Source organism: Colletotrichum godetiae, assembly GCF_030913485.1.
Source record: "Colletotrichum godetiae strain CBS 193.32 chromosome Unknown BDP55scaffold_75, whole genome shotgun sequence".
NCBI lineage: Eukaryota > Fungi > Ascomycota > Sordariomycetes > Glomerellales > Glomerellaceae > Colletotrichum > Colletotrichum godetiae.
In genome coordinates, this window is record NW_026851323.1 from 134,902 (window position 1) to 152,735 (window position 17,834).

A 17,834-nucleotide genomic window follows, 5' to 3' on the forward strand; every position below is an offset into this window, starting at 1 on the left:
GTTGTCTCCAGTTTCTCCAGTTCACCAAGTCTTCTGACTGCCTGTCCTTTTTTGGTGGCTCATCTCATCCCATCCACAAAGTCGCCGGACTACAATAACATCCTTCTATTCCCACTTCCCACCAGCTCCTCTTTCCTCTCTCCTTCGACCTCTCTCTTCCCACTCTCTCCCTTCCATTCTCCTTTTTTCTGACACATCTTTTAGAACTTCTGTCCTAGCCACAAGACAGAAGAAGGAAGCATCTTGTCTTACCAAGCTTGCCCCCAATTCAAAACCAGGTACGTTGGCTCTGTTGCTGCTTGCTCGCTGGCTGGCTGGCTGGCTGCTTTCTACGGAAAACCAGGCAGTTAGTTGAGCGCGCAATCTCTCTCCCCTTGGCTCAGCCCAGTTGCTCTCGCCCGCCTCTCCCTGGCACCCTTCTCGCGCCGCCCATTTTAACCCCTGGCGTTGCCTGCATTCCTCACCCCCCCCCCCCCCAATATTCTTCCCCCATCTTAGTGCTGCTCTCGCGCTCGATTTCCCCAACAAGAAACTTTTTTGAATCCCCGCGAGAGAGAGGTGTTTTTGGCTAACAATACGTCGTTTCCCGACTTTCTAGAGACTCGAACACATCTCTGTTCTACACCTCCGCCACGATCAATTGCTCTGCCTATACCCCATACTGTTCTTTGCTGCAGAGACAGAATCCAACCAAATTAATCTCCTGCTCGAATCTTCCCCCTTCGAGCAACCCAACAACTCCCCGACGACCCCCACGTCATAACACCCCGAATCGAAGCTCCCTGAGAAGAACCCGCCCCGATTCATGACGGTCACATTCTGAGATACCCGCGAATTTCCCACAACACAAACACAATCACACCGCAATCATGACCGAAATCACAGCAGCCAACGGCACTGGCCGGACTGTGCCTGTAGCTAACGGCAAGGCAACATATGCTGAGAAGCACAAAATCGCCGACCACTTCATCGGCGGCAACAAGCTGAATAACGCCCCGGCCTCCAAGGTCAAGGACTTCGTTGCTCAGCAAGATGGTCACACCGTCATCACCAACGTGCGTTGAGCCCCAATTTTCGCCCTAATTGCGTAGAAGATCGTGCTGCTGGGTATGCAGAATGAAGAGTGTGCTGACCGTTTGGAAACAGGTCCTGATCGCCAACAACGGTATTGCTGCCGTGAAGGAGATCCGTTCGGTCCGGAAATGGGCCTACGAGACGTTCGGCGACGAGAAGGCCATCCAGTTCACCGTCATGGCCACTCCCGAGGATTTGGCTGCCAACGCCGATTACATCCGCATGGCTGACCACTACGTCGAGGTTCCCGGCGGTACCAACAACCACAACTACGCCAACGTGGAGCTGATTGTTGATATTGCCGAGCGCATGAACGTTCACGCTGTTTGGGCCGGATGGTGAGTTTTCTGCTGCTTCTTAGACTGTCGCCCGCTTGCCACGGTGGCTAACGCTTTCTTTCTACAGGGGTCACGCTTCCGAAAACCCCAAGCTTCCCGAGTCCCTCGCCGCCTCCCCCAAGAAGATTGTCTTCATCGGACCCCCGGGCTCCGCCATGCGATCTCTCGGTGACAAGATTTCCTCCACAATTGTTGCACAGCACGCCAAGGTACCCTGTATCCCATGGTCCGGTACCGGTGTCGACTCAGTCGAGGTTGATAACCACGGTATCGTCACAGTCGCAGATGACATCTATTCCAAGGGTTGCGTCACATCGTGGCAAGAGGGTCTGGAGAAGGCCAAGTCAATTGGCTTCCCCGTCATGATCAAGGCCTCAGAGGGTGGTGGTGGCAAGGGTATCAGAAAGGCCCTTTCCGAGGACGGCTTCGAGCAGCTGTACAAGGCTGCTGCTGGCGAGATCCCCGGTTCTCCTATCTTCATCATGAAGTTGGCAGGCAACGCCAGACATTTGGAGGTCCAGCTGCTTGCTGATCAGTATGGCAACAACATTTCCCTCTTTGGCAGAGATTGTTCCGTCCAGCGTCGTCACCAGAAGATTATCGAGGAGGCTCCCGTCACCATTGCCAAGGACATCACATTCAAGGCCATGGAGGACGCTGCTGTTCGTCTCGGAAGACTCGTAGGCTACGTCTCTGCTGGTACCGTCGAGTACTTGTACTCGCACGCAGACGACAAGTTCTACTTCCTCGAGCTGAACCCCCGTCTCCAGGTCGAGCATCCTACTACCGAAATGGTCAGTGGTGTCAACCTGCCCGCCGCCCAGCTCCAGATTGCTATGGGTATCCCCCTGCACAGAATTCGCGACATTCGTCTTCTGTACGGTGTCGACCCCAGGACATCCACCGAGATCGACTTCGAGTTCAAGCAGGAGGGTAGCGAGAAGACGCAGCGCCGCCCCAGACCCAAGGGACACACCACTGCTTGCAGAATTACCTCTGAAGATCCTGGTGAAGGATTCAAGCCCTCCAACGGTGTTATGCACGATCTGAACTTCAGGAGTTCCTCGAACGTCTGGGGTTACTTCTCTGTCAGTACCGCCTCCAGTATCCACTCCTTCTCCGATTCGCAATTCGGTCATATTTTCGCCTACGGTGAGAACCGTGCTGCTTCCCGTAAGCACATGGTTGTTGCCCTGAAGGAGTTGAGCATTCGTGGTGACTTCCGGACAACGGTTGAGTACCTCATTAAGCTTCTGGAGACTGAGGCCTTTGAGGACAACACCATCACCACTGGCTGGCTCGACGAGCTCATCACCAAGAAGCTGACTGCTGAGCGACCCGACCCCATGTTGGCCGTCGTCTGCGGTGCCGTTACTAAGGCTCATCTCTTCAGTGAGGCCTGCATGACGGAGTACCGCACCAGCTTGGAGAAGGGTCAAGTGCCCTCCAAGGACATTCTCAAGACTGTCTTCGCCATCGACTTCATCTACGAAGGTTTCCGTTACAAGTTCACCGCCACTCGTGCTAGCGTCGACAGCTACCACCTCTTCATCAACGGCTCCAAGTGCTCCGTCGGTGTCCGTGTCCTCAGTGACGGTGGTCTGCTTATCCTTCTTGACGGTCGCTCCCACAGTGTTTACTGGAAGGAGGAAGTTGGTGCCACTCGTCTTTCCGTTGACGGCAAGACTTGTTTGCTCGAGCAGGAAAACGACCCCACCCAGCTCCGCACTCCCTCCCCCGGTAAGCTCGTCAAGTACCTGGTCGAGAACGGAGAGCACGTCAAGGCTGGCCAGCCTTTCGCTGAGGTTGAGGTCATGAAGATGTACATGCCTTTGATCGCTTCTGAGGATGGTCTTGTTCAGCTCATCAAGCAGCCGGGAGCCACTCTCGAGGCTGGTGACATTCTGGGAATATTGGCCCTCGATGACCCCAGCCGCGTCAAGCAGGCCCAGCCCTTCGTTGGCCAGCTCCCTGTCTACGGCGAGCCTGTTGCCGTCGGAACCAAGCCTGCTCAGAGATTCGACCTCCTGCACAACACCCTGAAGAACATTCTTCTCGGTTACGACAACTCCGTCATCATGGCCGCCACCCTGAAGCAGCTCATTGAGGTTCTCCGCACCCCCGAGCTTCCCTTCAGCCAGTGGAACGCCCAGTTTGCTGCGCTGCACAGCCGTATGCCCCAGAAGCTCGACGCCCAATTCACCCAGATCGTGGACCGCGCGAAGAGCCGTCACGCAGACTTCCCCGCCAAGGCTCTGGCCAAGGCCTTCCAGAAGTTCCTCGAGGACAACGTTGCAGCTGGTGATGTCGACATGCTCAAGACCACCTTGGCGCCCTTGACTGACGTCCTGAACGCATACTCCGAGGGAGCCAAGGCCCACGAGTTGACCGTTATCAAGGACCTCTTGGCCTCGTACATCGAGATCGAGCGTCTGTTCACTGGCTACGGAACCCAGGAGGACAGTGTCATCCTCAAGCTTCGTGACCAGAACAAGGAAGACATTCGCAAGGTTGTTCAGACTGTTCTTTCCCACAGCCGTGTTGGTGCCAAGAGCTCGCTGATCCTCGCCATTCTTGAGGAATACCGCCCCAACAAGCCCAACGTCGGAAACGTTGCCAAGTACCTTCGCACTGCTCTGCAGCAGTTGACCGAGCTTCAGTCCTCTCGCACAACCTCCAAGGTTTCTCTCAAGGCCCGTGAAATCATGATCCAGTGCTCTCTGCCTTCTCTGGAGGAGCGTACGGCCCAGATGGAGCACATTCTCCGCTCTTCTGTTGTCGAGTCTCGCTACGGTGAGGCCGCCTGGGACCACCGCGAGCCTAGCCTGGAGGTCATCAAGGAGGTTGTCGACTCCAAGTACACCGTCTTTGACGTCTTGACTCTTTTCTTCGCCCACGAGGATCCCTGGGTCTCTCTCGCTGCCCTCGAGGTCTACGTTCGCCGTGCCTACCGTGCGTACATCCTCAAGCAGATCGAGTACCACTCCGATGAGTCCGACACCCCTCTCTTCTGCACCTGGGACTTTGCTCTCCGCAAGATTGGCCAGAGTGAGTACGGACTGCCTCTGCAATCCGCGGCGCCCTCCTCACCCGCTACTCCCAGTGGCAGCGGCGGCTCATTCGACTTCAAGCGCATCCACTCCATCAGCGACATGTCCTACCTCAACCACAAGTGGGAGAACGAGCCCAACCGCAAGGGTGTTATCGTCCCTGTCAAGTACCTCGATGATGCTGAGGACTTGCTTGGAAAGGCTCTTGAAACCTTGTCCGTCTCTGAGAAAGCCAGGAAGCGCAGCACCCCTGGTCTAATTCCTGATCTGAGCGGCAAGCGCAAGCCTGCTGCCCCCAAGGTTGACTCTGACGAGCTCTCTGCCGTTATCAACGTCGCTGTCCGCGATGCCGAGAGCAAGAGTGACCAGGAGATTCTGTCTCGCATCGTTCCCATCGTCGAGCAGTACAAGGAGGAGCTTCTCAACCGCAACGTCCGTCGAATCACCTTCATCTGTGGTCGCAACGATGGTGCCTACCCTGGTTACTACACTTTCCGTGGCCCTGAGTACGTTGAGGATGACAGCATTCGTCACAGTGAGCCTGCTCTTGCTTTCCAGCTTGAGCTCGGAAGGCTCTCCAAGTTCCACATCAAGCCCGTCTTCACTGAGAACAAGAACATTCACGTCTACGAGGGTATTGGCAAGGCTGTCGACGGTGACAAGCGCTACTTCACTCGCGCTGTCATCCGTCCCGGCCGTCTCCGTGACGAGATCCCCACTGCTGAGTACTTGATCTCTGAGGCTGACCGCGTTATCAACGACATCTTCGATGCCCTTGAGATCATTGGCAACAACAACTCAGATTTGAACCAGGTCTTTATCAACTTTACGCCTGTGTTCCAGCTCCACCCTCAGGAGGTCGAGAGCAGCCTCCAGGGCTTCCTGGACCGCTTCGGAGCTCGCGCTTGGCGCCTTCGTGTCGCTCAGGTAGAGATCCGCATTATCTGCACTGATCCCGACACTGGCGTCCCCTACCCTCTGCGTGTCATCATCACCAACACCTCTGGATACGTTGTTGATGTCGACATTTACGCTGAGCGCAAGTCTGAGAAGGGCGAGTGGGTCTTCAACAGCATTGGCGGCACCAAGGAGAAGGGTCCCATGCACCTGTTGCCCGTCTCGACTCCCTATGCCACCAAGAACCCTCTGCAGCCCAAGCGTTACAAGGCTCACCTGATGGGTACCCAGTATGTCTACGATTTCCCCGAGCTCTTCCGCCAGGCCATCCAGAATAGCTGGACCCAGTCGGTCAAGAAGCACGGTGCATTGGGCGCTCAGCAGCCCAAGTCTGGCGAGTGTGTCTCGTACACCGAGCTCGTCCTGGACGACAAGGACACCCTTCAGGAGGTCAACCGGGAGCCTGGTACCAACACCTGCGGTATGGTTGGTTGGATATTCAACGCCAAGACCCCCGAGTACCCCAAGGGTCGCAAGTTCATCGTCGTTGCCAACGATATCACCTACATGATCGGTTCTTTCGGCCCCAAGGAAGACAACTTCTTTTACAAGTGCACTGAGCTCGCTCGCAAGCTTGGAATTCCCCGCATCTACCTGTCTGCCAACTCTGGTGCTCGTCTCGGTGTTGCCAACGAGCTCATGCCCTTCTTCAAGGTTGCGTGGAACGATGCCAACAAGCAGGACAACGGCTTCAAGTACCTCTACCTTGACGATGAGGCGCAGAAGCGCTTTGCCAAGGATGTCATCACCGAGGAGATCTCCGAGGATGGTGAGAAGCGCCACAAGATTGTTACCATCATCGGTCAGGAGGACGGCCTTGGTGTTGAATGTTTGAGAGGATCTGGTCTCATCGCTGGTGCGACGAGCAAGGCCTACAACGACATCTTCACCATCACCTTGGTCACTTGCCGTTCCGTCGGCATTGGTGCCTACCTTGTCCGTCTTGGTCAGCGTGCCGTTCAGATCGAGGGCCAGCCCATTATTCTTACTGGTGCCCCTGCCTTGAACAACGTTCTTGGTCGCGAGATCTACACTTCCAACTTGCAGCTTGGTGGTACTCAGATCATGTACCGCAACGGTGTTTCCCACATGACCGGTACGGATGACTTCGATGGTGTCTCCAAGATTGTCGAGTGGATGTCTTTCATCCCCGAGAAGCGTGGCAGCCCCATCCCTGTCAGCCCAAGCACCGATGGCTGGGACCGTGACGTCGTCTACACTCCTCCCCAGAAGCAGGCTTACGATGTCCGATGGATGATTGGCGGTCAACCCACCGACAACGGTGGCTTCGAGGCCGGTCTCTTCGACAAGGACTCTTTCGTCGAGACTCTCGGCGGCTGGGCCCGTACCGTCGTCGTCGGCCGTGCTCGTCTTGGCGGTATCCCCATGGGTGTTATCGCCGTCGAGGCCCGCTCCGTTGAGAACATTACCCCTGCTGATCCCGCAAACCCCGACTCCATTGAGCAGATCACCAACGAGGCTGGTGGTGTTTGGTACCCCAACTCCGCCTTCAAGACCGCCCAGGCCATTAATGACTTCAACAATGGTGAGCAGCTGCCTTTGATGATCCTCGCCAACTGGAGAGGTTTCTCTGGTGGTCAGCGCGACATGTACAACGAGGTCTTGAAGTACGGCTCCTACATCGTCGATGCCCTCGTCAAGTACGAGCAGCCCATCTTCGTCTACATTCCTCCCTTCGGAGAGCTTCGTGGTGGCTCTTGGGTCGTCGTCGACCCCACCATCAACCCCGAGGCTATGGAGATGTACGCTGATGTCGACGCTCGCGGTGGTGTTCTCGAGCCCGAGGGTATCATTGGTATCAAGTACCGCAAGGACAAGCAGCTCGAGACCATGGCTCGCCTCGACCCCGTCTATGCCTCTCTTAAGAAGCAGATGACTGCCGATCTGCCCAAGGAGCAGGCCGACGAAATCAAGAAGAAGATGACCATCCGCGAGAAGCAGCTTCTGCCTGTCTACTCCCAGGTTGCCATCCAATTCGCCGACCTGCACGACCGTGCCGGTCGCATGAAGGCCAAGGGTGTCATCCGTGACCAACTTGAATGGGTCAACTCCCGTCGCTACTTCTACTGGCGTCTGCGCCGTCGTCTCAACGAGGAGTACCTCCTCAAGCGCATGTCGTCGACCGTCCTCACTTCCACCCCGGGCAACGACAAGTCCAAGGCTCCTGAGACCCGCAGCCGCAACCTCCAGCTCCTCGAGAGCTGGTCTGGTGTCGTCAACTTCTCCACTGCCGATCGTGAGGTGGCTGAGTGGTACGAGGCCAACCGCAAGTCTGTCACTGACAGAATTGAGACCGTCAAGGCCGACAACCTGGCGGCTGATCTGAGCTCTGTGCTGAGAGCCAACAAGAGCGCTGCCATGCGTGGTGTTCGTGATGTCATCCGCACGATGCCGCCTGAGGAGCGTGACCAACTCCTCAAGTACCTGCGCGATTAAACATATATGGAGAGTGGTTGGCGTAACGTTTATGGGTGGTGTAAGGGTATAATGGGGGTTTAGACATGTTTTTCTGGGATGATTATGACTATGTACGAGCATTATTCCGCAATTGTGTTTAGATAGATTTCAATGTTGGGACAATACTCCCTTTAATGGACTCCTCTGGCCTACCATGCATGTGATTGTGATACTAGCCACAATGATCTGGAGGGCCTTAGGGCTGATTGACTTGGGTGTGGGCACTCCCCCCCCTGCTTCTCTATGCGCCAAATCCCAACCCCCTTCTTCACCGCATCACCTACCGTGTACTTCAGACATATTTTGGTATCACGAAGGCATCTAACTCGAGTTCGATTTTCGATCCGTAGTCACAGTTCAAGGAAATTGGAAAGACATGAGACCCCACGCAAGCATCATTGTTCTATCTCCCAAAAATTGCAGTTGGTTTTCTCTGTGCCCTCAAGACAGCACAGCGCGCTCCGTAACAATACCAACAAATATCCTGTTACACACAAGATGTAATAACTTCTGATAAACCCCGACCTCGGTCGTCTCAAGCTCCCCGACACTCCCTCATCCACGCCCCCTCACTTACACTTCGGATCGACTATACCCTTAGATCTGCACCTGGCGCTCTCCTTCTCATGGCTTCAGAACGGCGAGGTATCTCAACGAATCGGGAACCCCAGTCTTCTCTTACACCACAACCTGGCCTGGAGAAGGTCCAGCTGCATATGCCGGACTCGCACATGTGGGCGGTTATAAACCGTAGCCGTCGACGTATGGTGATTTGCGTGTGGTCCCTGATTGCTTCTCACTTTCAGGTTGATGTTAACCTACATCGCCCTACGCTTAGCCTGGCGGTCTTCCACCCCCGGCTGCTGAGGCGTATTCGCCGGCGAAGTATCCGGCATGCCGCTAGGTGCTGAAGGAGACTGACTCAGCATGCGAGGATCGACGCAACCGGTCGAGATTACAGAGTGTGACCTCTTTTGGCCTGGGGCTGGCCCGACGATCCTCTGCATTGGAGGCATCCCAGGCATACCCGAAGCCATCTGCGGCGTCTGGGGCCGGGGGCTCTGCTGGACGAACATTTGGCCGTTGAAGATGGGCTGAGGCGGGGTCTGGGGATAGGGGGATCCAGCTGGGGTCCCGACGGAGGGACTGGCCATGGGTTGGAAGGACTGTCCCATGGTTTGGAAATCCAGTCCCGCGTGCAACGAGGGCGCCATCGCAGCCATGTTGGCCAAGTTCCCGAGTCCCTGCTGGGCTCGCATGCCGTTGGGCCCAGCTATGGGTGCCATTTTCATCTGAGGGACCACGGGGCTGGACATGTAGCCGTTCTGGGGTGGTATGCCCTGAGTTGGCATACTCCGAGGTGCCACACCGCCATTTGCCATACCCTGATTTGACATACCCCGAGGTGACATACCCTGAGGTAACATACCTTGGTTTGGCATGCCCTGATACCTCATCTGCGGGTTCAGACCGAAGTTACTGAGGCCAGCCGGTGCTAATTGAGGGACCATAGGGCTGGCCATGTAACCGTTCTGAGGTGTGGTAGCCATGGAGGGCATACCTTGAAGTGACACATTCTGAGGTGCCATGTTCTGATATGTCGTAGTCTGAGACGACATGCTCTGCCAGTTGGAGGACGTGGTAGTCTGCGATAGCATATTCTGCAACCAAATGTCCTGGTCAGTCATCTCTTGGATCGACATCCCCTGCCAGGCCCCATTGGGCATATTGTTGCCCACACGCCTAGCCGCCGGGTTCGGGTTCTGGAAGCCAGGCGCAGGCGCGCCTGGCATCCGAGAGACGCCGAACCCAGTCGGCCCAGCCATGTGGGCATTCTGGGCATTCTGGGTCGGCATGCCGGGGGCCTGGAATACCATACGCTGCTGATGGCTCATGGGCGATGTCATATTGTTGCCCATTGTCATGGTATTCTGGGCGGTATATGTAGGGATAGGTCTCTGAGAGACCTGAGGGATGGCCGTGCAGCCAGTCTGAGGCGGCATCCGAACAGCCGGCGACATTGCACGCTGCTGCTGGATGTTGGGCCCAGAGTTCCGAGGACCTTTGACCGTCTTGCCCTGGCCATTGACAAAGCCGTTATTCCCAGTCTGCTGGCTTCCGAGGACGGGCTTATGTCCTCCAAACTTCGACATATCCATGGGCGGGCGAGGGCGAGAAGATGCCTGTTCTTGAGCCCCGGGGGTAGGGGATGATGCCTTTGCCAACATCCGGGCCTGTATAAGTACTTCCCTCGACGGGAAGACCCCGTGGAGGGGGCGGGGAGCATGCGCCCGCAACGCGTTCAGCGTCGCTTGGTTTGCTCCGCTCAAGGTAGGCCTCATCGGCCGTACCTGTGCCCCCTCCATGGGCGGTGTTGCCGTCTGCGGAACCGCTGGCGGAACCGCTGGGTTGCCGATGGGCGATGACGTGTTGTTGCCCATCACCATCGCCGTGGTATTCTGGGCGGTTTTCCTAGGCGCAAGCTTCTGAGAGATCTGGGGAACGGGTTGCAATTGCTTCTGTTGCTGCAGAAGTGGTGCTTGTGCTGGTAGGATGAGGGGAGTTGATTGTTTGACAGTCGTGTTGGCAGCGGGTGAAGGGGAATCGCCTTCAATAACGGGTTTCTCGGGGGTCGGCTGAGACAGAGCAGGGCTTGGGAGGTTGCCCCCTGTTGGGAGAATTATAGTAGGATGATTCTTGACGAGACTCATATCGGGAGAAGGGGGAGCCGAAGGACCGCCAAACAAATTGTCCAAGTCGTCATCTGTAGCTTCGTCTGCCTCGGGCTCAGGGATGTTGGCGGGCATGTGGTCGTCGACGTGCTGGACTCCTTCAAGAGTAGCTGTAACTGGCTGAGGCTCGGGCTCTGCAGCAGCCACAGGTTCGATAGGCTGCGGCACCTCGAGGCCTTCATCATTGTCGGAAGCCTGGTTGGAGTCGTCCGCGATGACGATGGTGCTAGCATGGCCTTCGCCTCCAGAGTGGGCTGGAATAGCTTTATTCGTCAACGCGTTTGTCGCCTTCTCGGCCGTCCAACGTCCCAGCTGTAGCCCGAAATCTCGATCTATACGTTGCCCTCTCAGGCGGATACCTCGACACATTACCATATCCCAAAGATCGCAGCTGGTATTGGAGCATCTGTAGACGCCACTTGGATGTTTTCGCTCTTCTGTACCGTGGAGAAGAATCATCTTTGAGGGTCCGGGGCACACGACGCCAGTATCGACGAAGTTTTGGCAGTATCGGACCGTGTCTCTGGGCCACTTACACTCGCAGATGTATTTCTCAGAAATGCACATCTTGGCGGTTACGGTGGGAAGTGGTCAATATTGAGTTGTGTGTGGTGATTGCGCGAGGATTGATGAGGGTTGGTTCGCGGAATTGGGCACGCGGAAATTGATAAGAGAGAAGATTGAATCGGGCCGGCCGCAGAGAATTATTGTGAATGGAGGTTTGGCGTAAGTCGTAAGGTTGTATTTGAGGAGGGCGGGTCCTGTGGTGGAAGGATGGGAAGAAGGCAATGAAGTAGTTACTGTAGAAGTAGAGGGTAAGTGGGATGTACGAAGTGAGAGAGAGGTGAAGGTCTGGGAAAGAAGAGAAGAAAATCGTGGGAAGAAGGGTGCAAAGATAGAGCAACCGGAGATATACCAAGAGAGTTGAGTTTGAGGCTGATGAGAGAAAAGTGGCCATCTCCGGTAGGGCATCTATCTCCGACGACGATGGTGAATGAGACGCCATGTACGGTATCTACGACTAGGTGAATCAGTGGCTACCGGAGATCGATCAAGGTGAACGAGAGCCCTCAGGATGCCTTAAGTGAATTTGGACAAATTCAACCTGAGCGAATACGACACCTCTTCTGCTATCGCCCAGAGGTGAATACCCGGTGCTACAATCTTTTGACCTTGATTTAGGGCTGGAGTTTTCGGAGATGGCTATCCTTGTTTCGAGCGAAGTCTGATATCGGGACTTACACTGTGAAGACGAGATAGAGATAAGCTTATGGCCCGAGGCCAAGGGGATACGGAGGACTGATCTGGACTAGACGTCGTGCGAACGGTCAGGTATAGACAAGGAGGTCCATGAGGGAGATAATTGGGCATCTTTCACACTGATTACATTCCGCTCCATCATCGAAACTGAGCACTGCTTCAAGGCATGTCTCCCACCACGAGGGTGAGAAAGAGAGCAACTTGAGAGTAAGACTACTTCGTAGATATAACACCAGGATAATAGGAAATCCTCACACATTAAGTAGTTTGACTTCCGGTCCCCGGCCTGCTAACGCTTCATGAACCAAATTACCCGCCTCAAATCCACAGGGTCATTGTATAGGAGACGATGAGACTCGCTCAAACCTCAAACAAATCAAATAAAGGAATCGTACTGTTGCAAGTAAGCCCATTATAATCCCGACAAAGATTCTAGGACAATAATTTCCCAAGGAAAGCCATGCGTTACGGCTATAGTGACCCGGCCAGTTTGAGTATCTCTTGTGCCGTCTCCTCAGATTTCTCAATGTTGACCCAGTGGCCCGCCCCGGGAATGATGACGGACCCCCTCCAGCAATCAGATCCAACGCTATCACCGCTCTCCATGGCCTCAAGAGCGCCGGGAACTTGGTACGTACCCCAGTCGTGTGTCCCAGAGACGTACTTTGTCGGGATCGCGAGCTTTGTTCCCGCAAAACAGAGGAGGTCTGCGGACAGGGCCGGGTCTATGAGAACTTTGTACCACAATAAAGGGAGTCGGAACGTGTTTCGGGAGTACTCGTCCACATATACTTGCAGTTCCGCGTCAGTGAGCCATGGTGTTTCACTGAGTTTGGCTCGTACGTCGGCCGACTCTTGTGCCATGCCCAGCTCGATGTTTCCGCGCATCGATAGGTCGGCTCTCATGACATAGTAGTGTGGCATGACGGAGATCTCTTGCGCGGTCCAGGATTTGAGGGGTCGAGGCTTGTTCAGACTGTAGTCTGCGGATTTGAGATGGAAATACCCCCGGAGAAACTCGTGCATGGGCTGGCCTGTGGGATGAGTCCATTCGTCGACTGCTCCTGGCGAAGCGTTGTAGTACTTGTAATGCTTTCTTGGTGGGTCAAGCTTCAGGAGTGAGGATTGTATGTCACTGTCATTTTTGATCACCTTAGCCCCATCATCATGTTTCATCCGAAGCAAAGAAGCTAATTGCGGTGCTGCTCCCGTTCCTGAGGGTAGTTGTGGAGATCCCTTGAACGGATGTGCCATCAGGACCAATGACTTGATCATATCTGGCCGCGTTATAGCGCACATAGAAGCCACGAACGCCCCTAGGTCGTGCCCGACGAGAGTGTGAATGGTCTCGTAGCCGAGTGCGTAGACCAGAGTGACTACATCTCGCAACGCGGTGAGAGGACGGATGGTTTCTTCGCTGATCGGACTGAGATTGGCGTTATGGGTTCGACCGAAGCCTCTCATATCGGGAGCGACTGTGTAGTATCCGGCTGCGGCGAGCTTCGGCATGACAGCAGACCAGTCAAAGGATAGGTTTGGGAAGCCGTGAAGAAGTAGGATCAGGGGCGGGGGGGTCTTGGCTGAAGAGTCCTTTGGGAGAGACTCGAGAATATGGAACTTCAATCCTACGGGTGAAGTGTCGACATAGCGAGAGGTGACGCCGGGGGGGAGATCCCACGGAGGCAGTTGGGCTGGATCCATCGTGCCCGGGAATGATCGACCAGAGTCAGTCAGTTGGTACGGGTTATTGCAGCTAGGGATTAAGCAGGCTCTGATACATAATCAGCGTGACAGAAGTTGAGGGCTCGAGAGGCTTTTCAACTTTCATTGGCCATGTTCAAGCAGATGATCGCGTACCTCGGTAATTGATGGGGAGTTGGAGAACTACGTCACGCGAGGGCAGCCACAATATGCGGACGAACCAAGACGCCGATTTCTCCTCAAGCGGCGTATCAACGGCGACTTTTCGTTTGAATTACTCAGCTCTGACAAAATCATGCTTACTATTGTTCCGAATTTTCGGTTCATTCAACTGCCGCCGTATTGCCATCTATCACAAAACTGCTGAATTGAACCTTGGAACCGACGGCTTCCTCCACCAAAGCGTGCGCAAAGACACCAAAGATCGGACCTGTCATCTCTCTCTCAACCAAGTCGGCAACTTGCGCCCTCCCCGCTTCTATCCAGTCTCCCAAATCGTTCTCACGATACGAAAATGTGTACTCCCGCGCAGTTGCTTCCAGACGCATTCCCAGGACAGTTGTGTCAACGTGGACTGGGATGGAAGTTGACTGAAGCTTGTCCTCTGATGTTGTTGTCACTTTGAACAACAGTTCTGAAGACCCGAAGTCAAAAGAAAGAGAGACGTGCCGCGGTGCATCCTTATAAATGGCGAGCCCAGCTCTTACAGGCTTCCCTCGTGTGGCCCTGGCAACTTTGAGTCTTACCGAAGCAGAGGCATCAATAGATCTCTGTCGCTTGCCGACAAATGTGCCGGTAGCGGTAGGAGTCGATAGGTCGCTAGCACTGCACTGCAGCGTGAAGTCATTCGCGCCGCTGATGTGGTACCTGTCGAACTCAGGATCGCGGATGTATACGAGATCAACACCTGCCAGAGCCTCGTGGATCAGTGATTTACTGCCACCAACAGGGCCAGAAAGAATACGCTCTAACTCCATCGCGGGTTGCTGAATCGTTGGCCACCCGTCTTCCGGCCATTCGACCGCGGTTAGAAATGTTTCCCGCCCAAGCGGCGGACGACCGTTCTCGTTCCGCACACCAAGGACGGCAGCCCACCAAGCGCCGCTCTGGTCCTGGAACAACTCGCCATGGCCAATATTCTGAATGTAATCATCTGGTTTCCCATCGGCAGTCATGATAGGGTTCATCTCGCAGGACTCGTAGGGTCCCCAGATGTCTTTTGATCGTCCGATGCTCAACATGTGATGCTCAAAGGTGCCGCCTTCAGCGACGAGGAGGTAATAGTAGCCTCCTCGCTTGTAAATATGAGGACCCTCGGTATCGTAGCGTGCAAAGCCACCCCAAATTTCGCAAGTGTCGCTTATGGCCTTGCCCGTTGCGATATCGATCTCGAATTGCTTGATCGTGCAGCTGGGTTGCCTGAGGCGGTCTATCATCCAGCACCCCTGGACGTAGGCGCGACCGTCGTCGTCAAAGTACAGACTGGGGTCGATGCCGTTGAAAGGGAAGCGAGTTGGGTCGGACCATCTACCTGACCAGATATCGGTAGTGGAAATGTAGAAGTTGTCCAGGGCGAAGGTGTCCTGGTTGTGCGTTGCATTTGTGCAGATGATGTAGAAAGTGCCTTGGTGATAGCGTATGGTTGGTGCAAAGAGGCCGGCACTGGCGACCATGATGTTCCCTGTATCCAAAGGCATCACTGATGTGCTCGCATGCTTGAGGGAGATCTGCTCCTTGCGATTGATTGCGTTGCCTTGTCGTCAGTAAGCACATGTACGTGGACCGTCCTTAGTGAGGCGCTGGCTGCGTAGCGCATGCATCTCTACTTACCCATGTGCTTCCATTCTTGAAGATCCGTTGAGGCGTAGATAGGTAGCCCAGGAAAGATGTGAAAGGATGAAGTCACCAGGAAGAAGACTCCATCGACAAACACAATCGATGGGTCTGGCGCGAACCCAGGCACAATTGGGTTGGTGACACTGCACTTCGTTCCCATCGTTGCGACTCAGCTCATTAACGAATCAGATGACTGACAACTGAACAATGAATTGTAATGAAGTGATCACACATTCATGGCCCCAGCAAATTCAACTTTATAGCCACATGCCGTTCCCATGGGAACATCTGATCAACTTGGGGGACCTGGGCCCAAGATGGGGAAGTGGACCAATCCGCCGCGGAGAATTGTAGACCACACCACTACCCCGATCCAAATTGCCGACGAACGCTTTCACAATCATGACTCGCGATCGTTGCTCAGCTCGTCTGATATTCTGGAGTTTAGCCGGGCTAGAATGTCTAACAGCGTACCAAAGAGGGATCTAGCACGAGTGGAGATGGCCTCGTTGCCGACATTGTGGATAATTTCGAGGAGAGCCACGCCGACTTGTCGGAGCTTTTCAACCTGTTCAAAAGTCAGTACCTGTTTCCAACTCAAGTTTAAAAGAGGATTGTGTTTACACAAGGCTCTCCGTTGGCTTGTAGGGCCTCAAAGGGAATGTCAGACACAGCCTCCAGGAGATCGCTCGCTATCTCAACTTTTCGCATGGCAAGCATTACTGGGTCATCTATTAGCCCCAGAACCTCGATGAAGCCTCGTTCAGAGAAGCGAGTTAGGAGGACGAGGCGCAACATATGGAATGTGACGAATAAGTTGGCTTTCTGAATGAATATTGCGCGGACTCGGAACTGGGCTGTTGACTCGCTGATCGTTCCCGAGACTGCATCTTTGGGATCACGGACCCAGGCTGGACAACTGTGTAGAATACTAGTGAAGTCAAAGTATGACTGCGTAGTAGATTTCTTCAACTCTGATGCATCGTTCGAAGTTCCTGAGGGAATTGATCCAGTTTTGCAGTGTAGGCGTGAAAGGAGGTTTAAGTCGACGAGCATCTCGGAAGCTGTGTACCAAAGCTGGAAGCAAAGGTTGAAACATAGACGTAATCGGCACTCAAAATCGGCAGTATCATCGATTTCGGGACCGGCCTGAAGGAGTTTGCAATCCTCAGTCTTGTCAAATAGGGTGGTAATAGGCGTGTCCAGACACATCTGATGAAGCGAGATGGGAACTTTGTTAAGAATCGAAGCAGACTTATCCCCAATGTAGAGATGCCAAAAGGTGTTTCTCCTCAGCTGAGCCTCGGGCCACTCGAGACCGCTGAAGGATGCCTCATCGTACAATCGCATCTCTTGCACCAGTCGAAGTGCCTCGCCCATGGCGTGCCATGACACGCTTGTCTTTCCGAGAGCATGTAATGAGTTGGAGTGGAAATACCGGATGATTATTGAGCCCGATTCTGGGTGTTCGATGTCGTAGTCTTGGTAGAGACGAAGAGCCTCTCGGGATGTCCTGAGGAACGGCATTGCAAGTGCCGCGCCACCGGGAAATATCTCAGCTGGTAGAGTGGAGGAGACGACAGCGCAGAGGGCCGTGATGAGGGCAAAAGCCCGGATGGTTGGAATGTCTGAGGTGGTAGGGCTAGTTGTCAGGTCGCTAAACAATGAAGTCTCTCTCCGGAGGATTGGGACCACGCCATACATCATTTGCCGGACCATCGGTTCGCAGATGATAGGGCTAGTTGGGAATTCCCACTGCAGGTAAAGATCAATGCAGGAAGACAGAACGTCTTCAAGTGGGACGTATGGCAGGGCTTTCCCCAGAGCTGAGAGAAGATCGCCAATGGCTGCGTCGAATGGAGCATGGATGCAATTCTTCTGTGGGTGACTGCAACCTAGAGGTAGATTTTCCTTTGGTGGACTGTCAACTGAGGAATCTTCAACTTGAGAACCAGCAGCTTGAGAGTGCTCTGAGACAGACACCACTCTATTCAACTGGTTGTCCTTATCTCGAGTTCTGATCTGATCTGTTCTGTGAACCCGAAAGGGCGGTCCCCGTTTCTTTGCCGGAACTGTGTATTCGCAAGTCATGGAAGACATCAGGCAATTGGAGCACTGCGGGCTCTGTGCATCGCACTGCGTATGTACACCATGTCGCATTTAGCCTACACTCCCATGTAATTTGATGTTGAAATGTCATACCTTGACCTTCCGCCGTCTACATCCATCGCAGGATCGCTTCGTCATTGAACCAAGTTGCCGGGTAAGAAAATCGGACTGCCTCTCAGAAGAGTCTTCGGCAATTCTCCGATGTGCCGAGGAAAGTTGAAGAGGGGGGAGATGAATTGTCAAGCAAACTTGACCGGGGAGGGACTAACACTAAATAATTCGCCGCGGTGAATTAGCTT

The 17,834-nt window shown here is 54.4% G+C and overlaps 5 protein-coding genes across 5 annotated transcripts; 2 read left to right on the top strand and 3 right to left on the bottom strand.

The window, feature by feature from the left end:
* Window positions 1–869: 869 nt before the first annotated feature.
* On the top strand, window positions 870–7,876 carry BDP55DRAFT_734209 (acetyl-CoA carboxylase; the record flags this gene model as incomplete). Its single annotated transcript, XM_060580179.1, has 3 exons — window positions 870–1,055; window positions 1,147–1,412; window positions 1,480–7,876. 3 exons carry the CDS (start codon window positions 870–872, stop codon window positions 7,874–7,876), a joined length of 6,849 nt encoding a protein of 2,282 aa, XP_060423096.1.
* Window positions 7,877–9,348: 1,472 nt separating this feature from the next.
* BDP55DRAFT_683047 (uncharacterized protein) lies at window positions 9,349–9,893 on the top strand. The gene has a single exon (XM_060576308.1). It carries the CDS (start codon window positions 9,515–9,517, stop codon window positions 9,782–9,784), a length of 270 nt encoding a protein of 89 aa, XP_060423097.1. The 5' UTR covers window positions 9,349–9,514; the 3' UTR covers window positions 9,785–9,893.
* A 1,996-nt stretch (window positions 9,894–11,889) lies between these two features.
* Window positions 11,890–13,775, bottom strand: BDP55DRAFT_683050 (Alpha/Beta hydrolase protein). The gene has a single exon (XM_060576309.1). The coding sequence runs from the start codon at window positions 13,588–13,590 to the stop codon at window positions 12,361–12,363; it is 1,230 nt and encodes a 409-aa protein (XP_060423098.1). The 5' UTR covers window positions 13,591–13,775; the 3' UTR covers window positions 11,890–12,360.
* A 97-nt stretch (window positions 13,776–13,872) lies between these two features.
* Window positions 13,873–15,807, bottom strand: BDP55DRAFT_399864 (xylosidase/arabinosidase). Its single transcript, XM_060567285.1, has 2 exons — window positions 15,421–15,807; window positions 13,873–15,343 (listed from the first exon to the last, which is right to left on the bottom strand). Exons 1-2 carry the CDS (start codon window positions 15,584–15,586, stop codon window positions 13,914–13,916), a joined length of 1,596 nt encoding a protein of 531 aa, XP_060423099.1. The 5' UTR covers window positions 15,587–15,807; the 3' UTR covers window positions 13,873–13,913.
* Window positions 15,808–15,826: 19 nt separating this feature from the next.
* Window positions 15,827–17,673, bottom strand: BDP55DRAFT_565437 (uncharacterized protein; the record flags this gene model as incomplete). Its single annotated transcript, XM_060570419.1, has 3 exons — window positions 15,827–15,994; window positions 16,051–17,562; window positions 17,629–17,673. The coding sequence occupies 3 exons, from the start codon at window positions 17,671–17,673 to the stop codon at window positions 15,827–15,829; spliced, it is 1,725 nt and encodes a 574-aa protein (XP_060423100.1).
* Between the last annotated feature and the right edge of the window lie 161 nt (window positions 17,674–17,834).

Excerpts from the sequence above, each read along its gene's own strand:
- BDP55DRAFT_683050 (XM_060576309.1), bottom strand. The coding sequence starts at position 13,590 with ATGGATCCAGCCCAACTGCCTCCGTGGGATCTCCCCCCCGGCGTCACC.
- BDP55DRAFT_683047 (XM_060576308.1), top strand. The coding sequence starts at position 9,515 with ATGCTCTGCCAGTTGGAGGACGTGGTAGTCTGCGATAGCATATTCTGC.
- BDP55DRAFT_399864 (XM_060567285.1), bottom strand. The coding sequence starts at position 15,586 with ATGGGAACGAAGTGCAGTGTCACCAACCCAATTGTGCCTGGGTTCGCG. Across the intron at positions 15,344-15,420 it reads TCAAGAATGGAAGCACATGG|GCAACGCAATCAATCGCAAG; the intron begins GTAAGTAGAGAT and ends ACTGACGACAAG.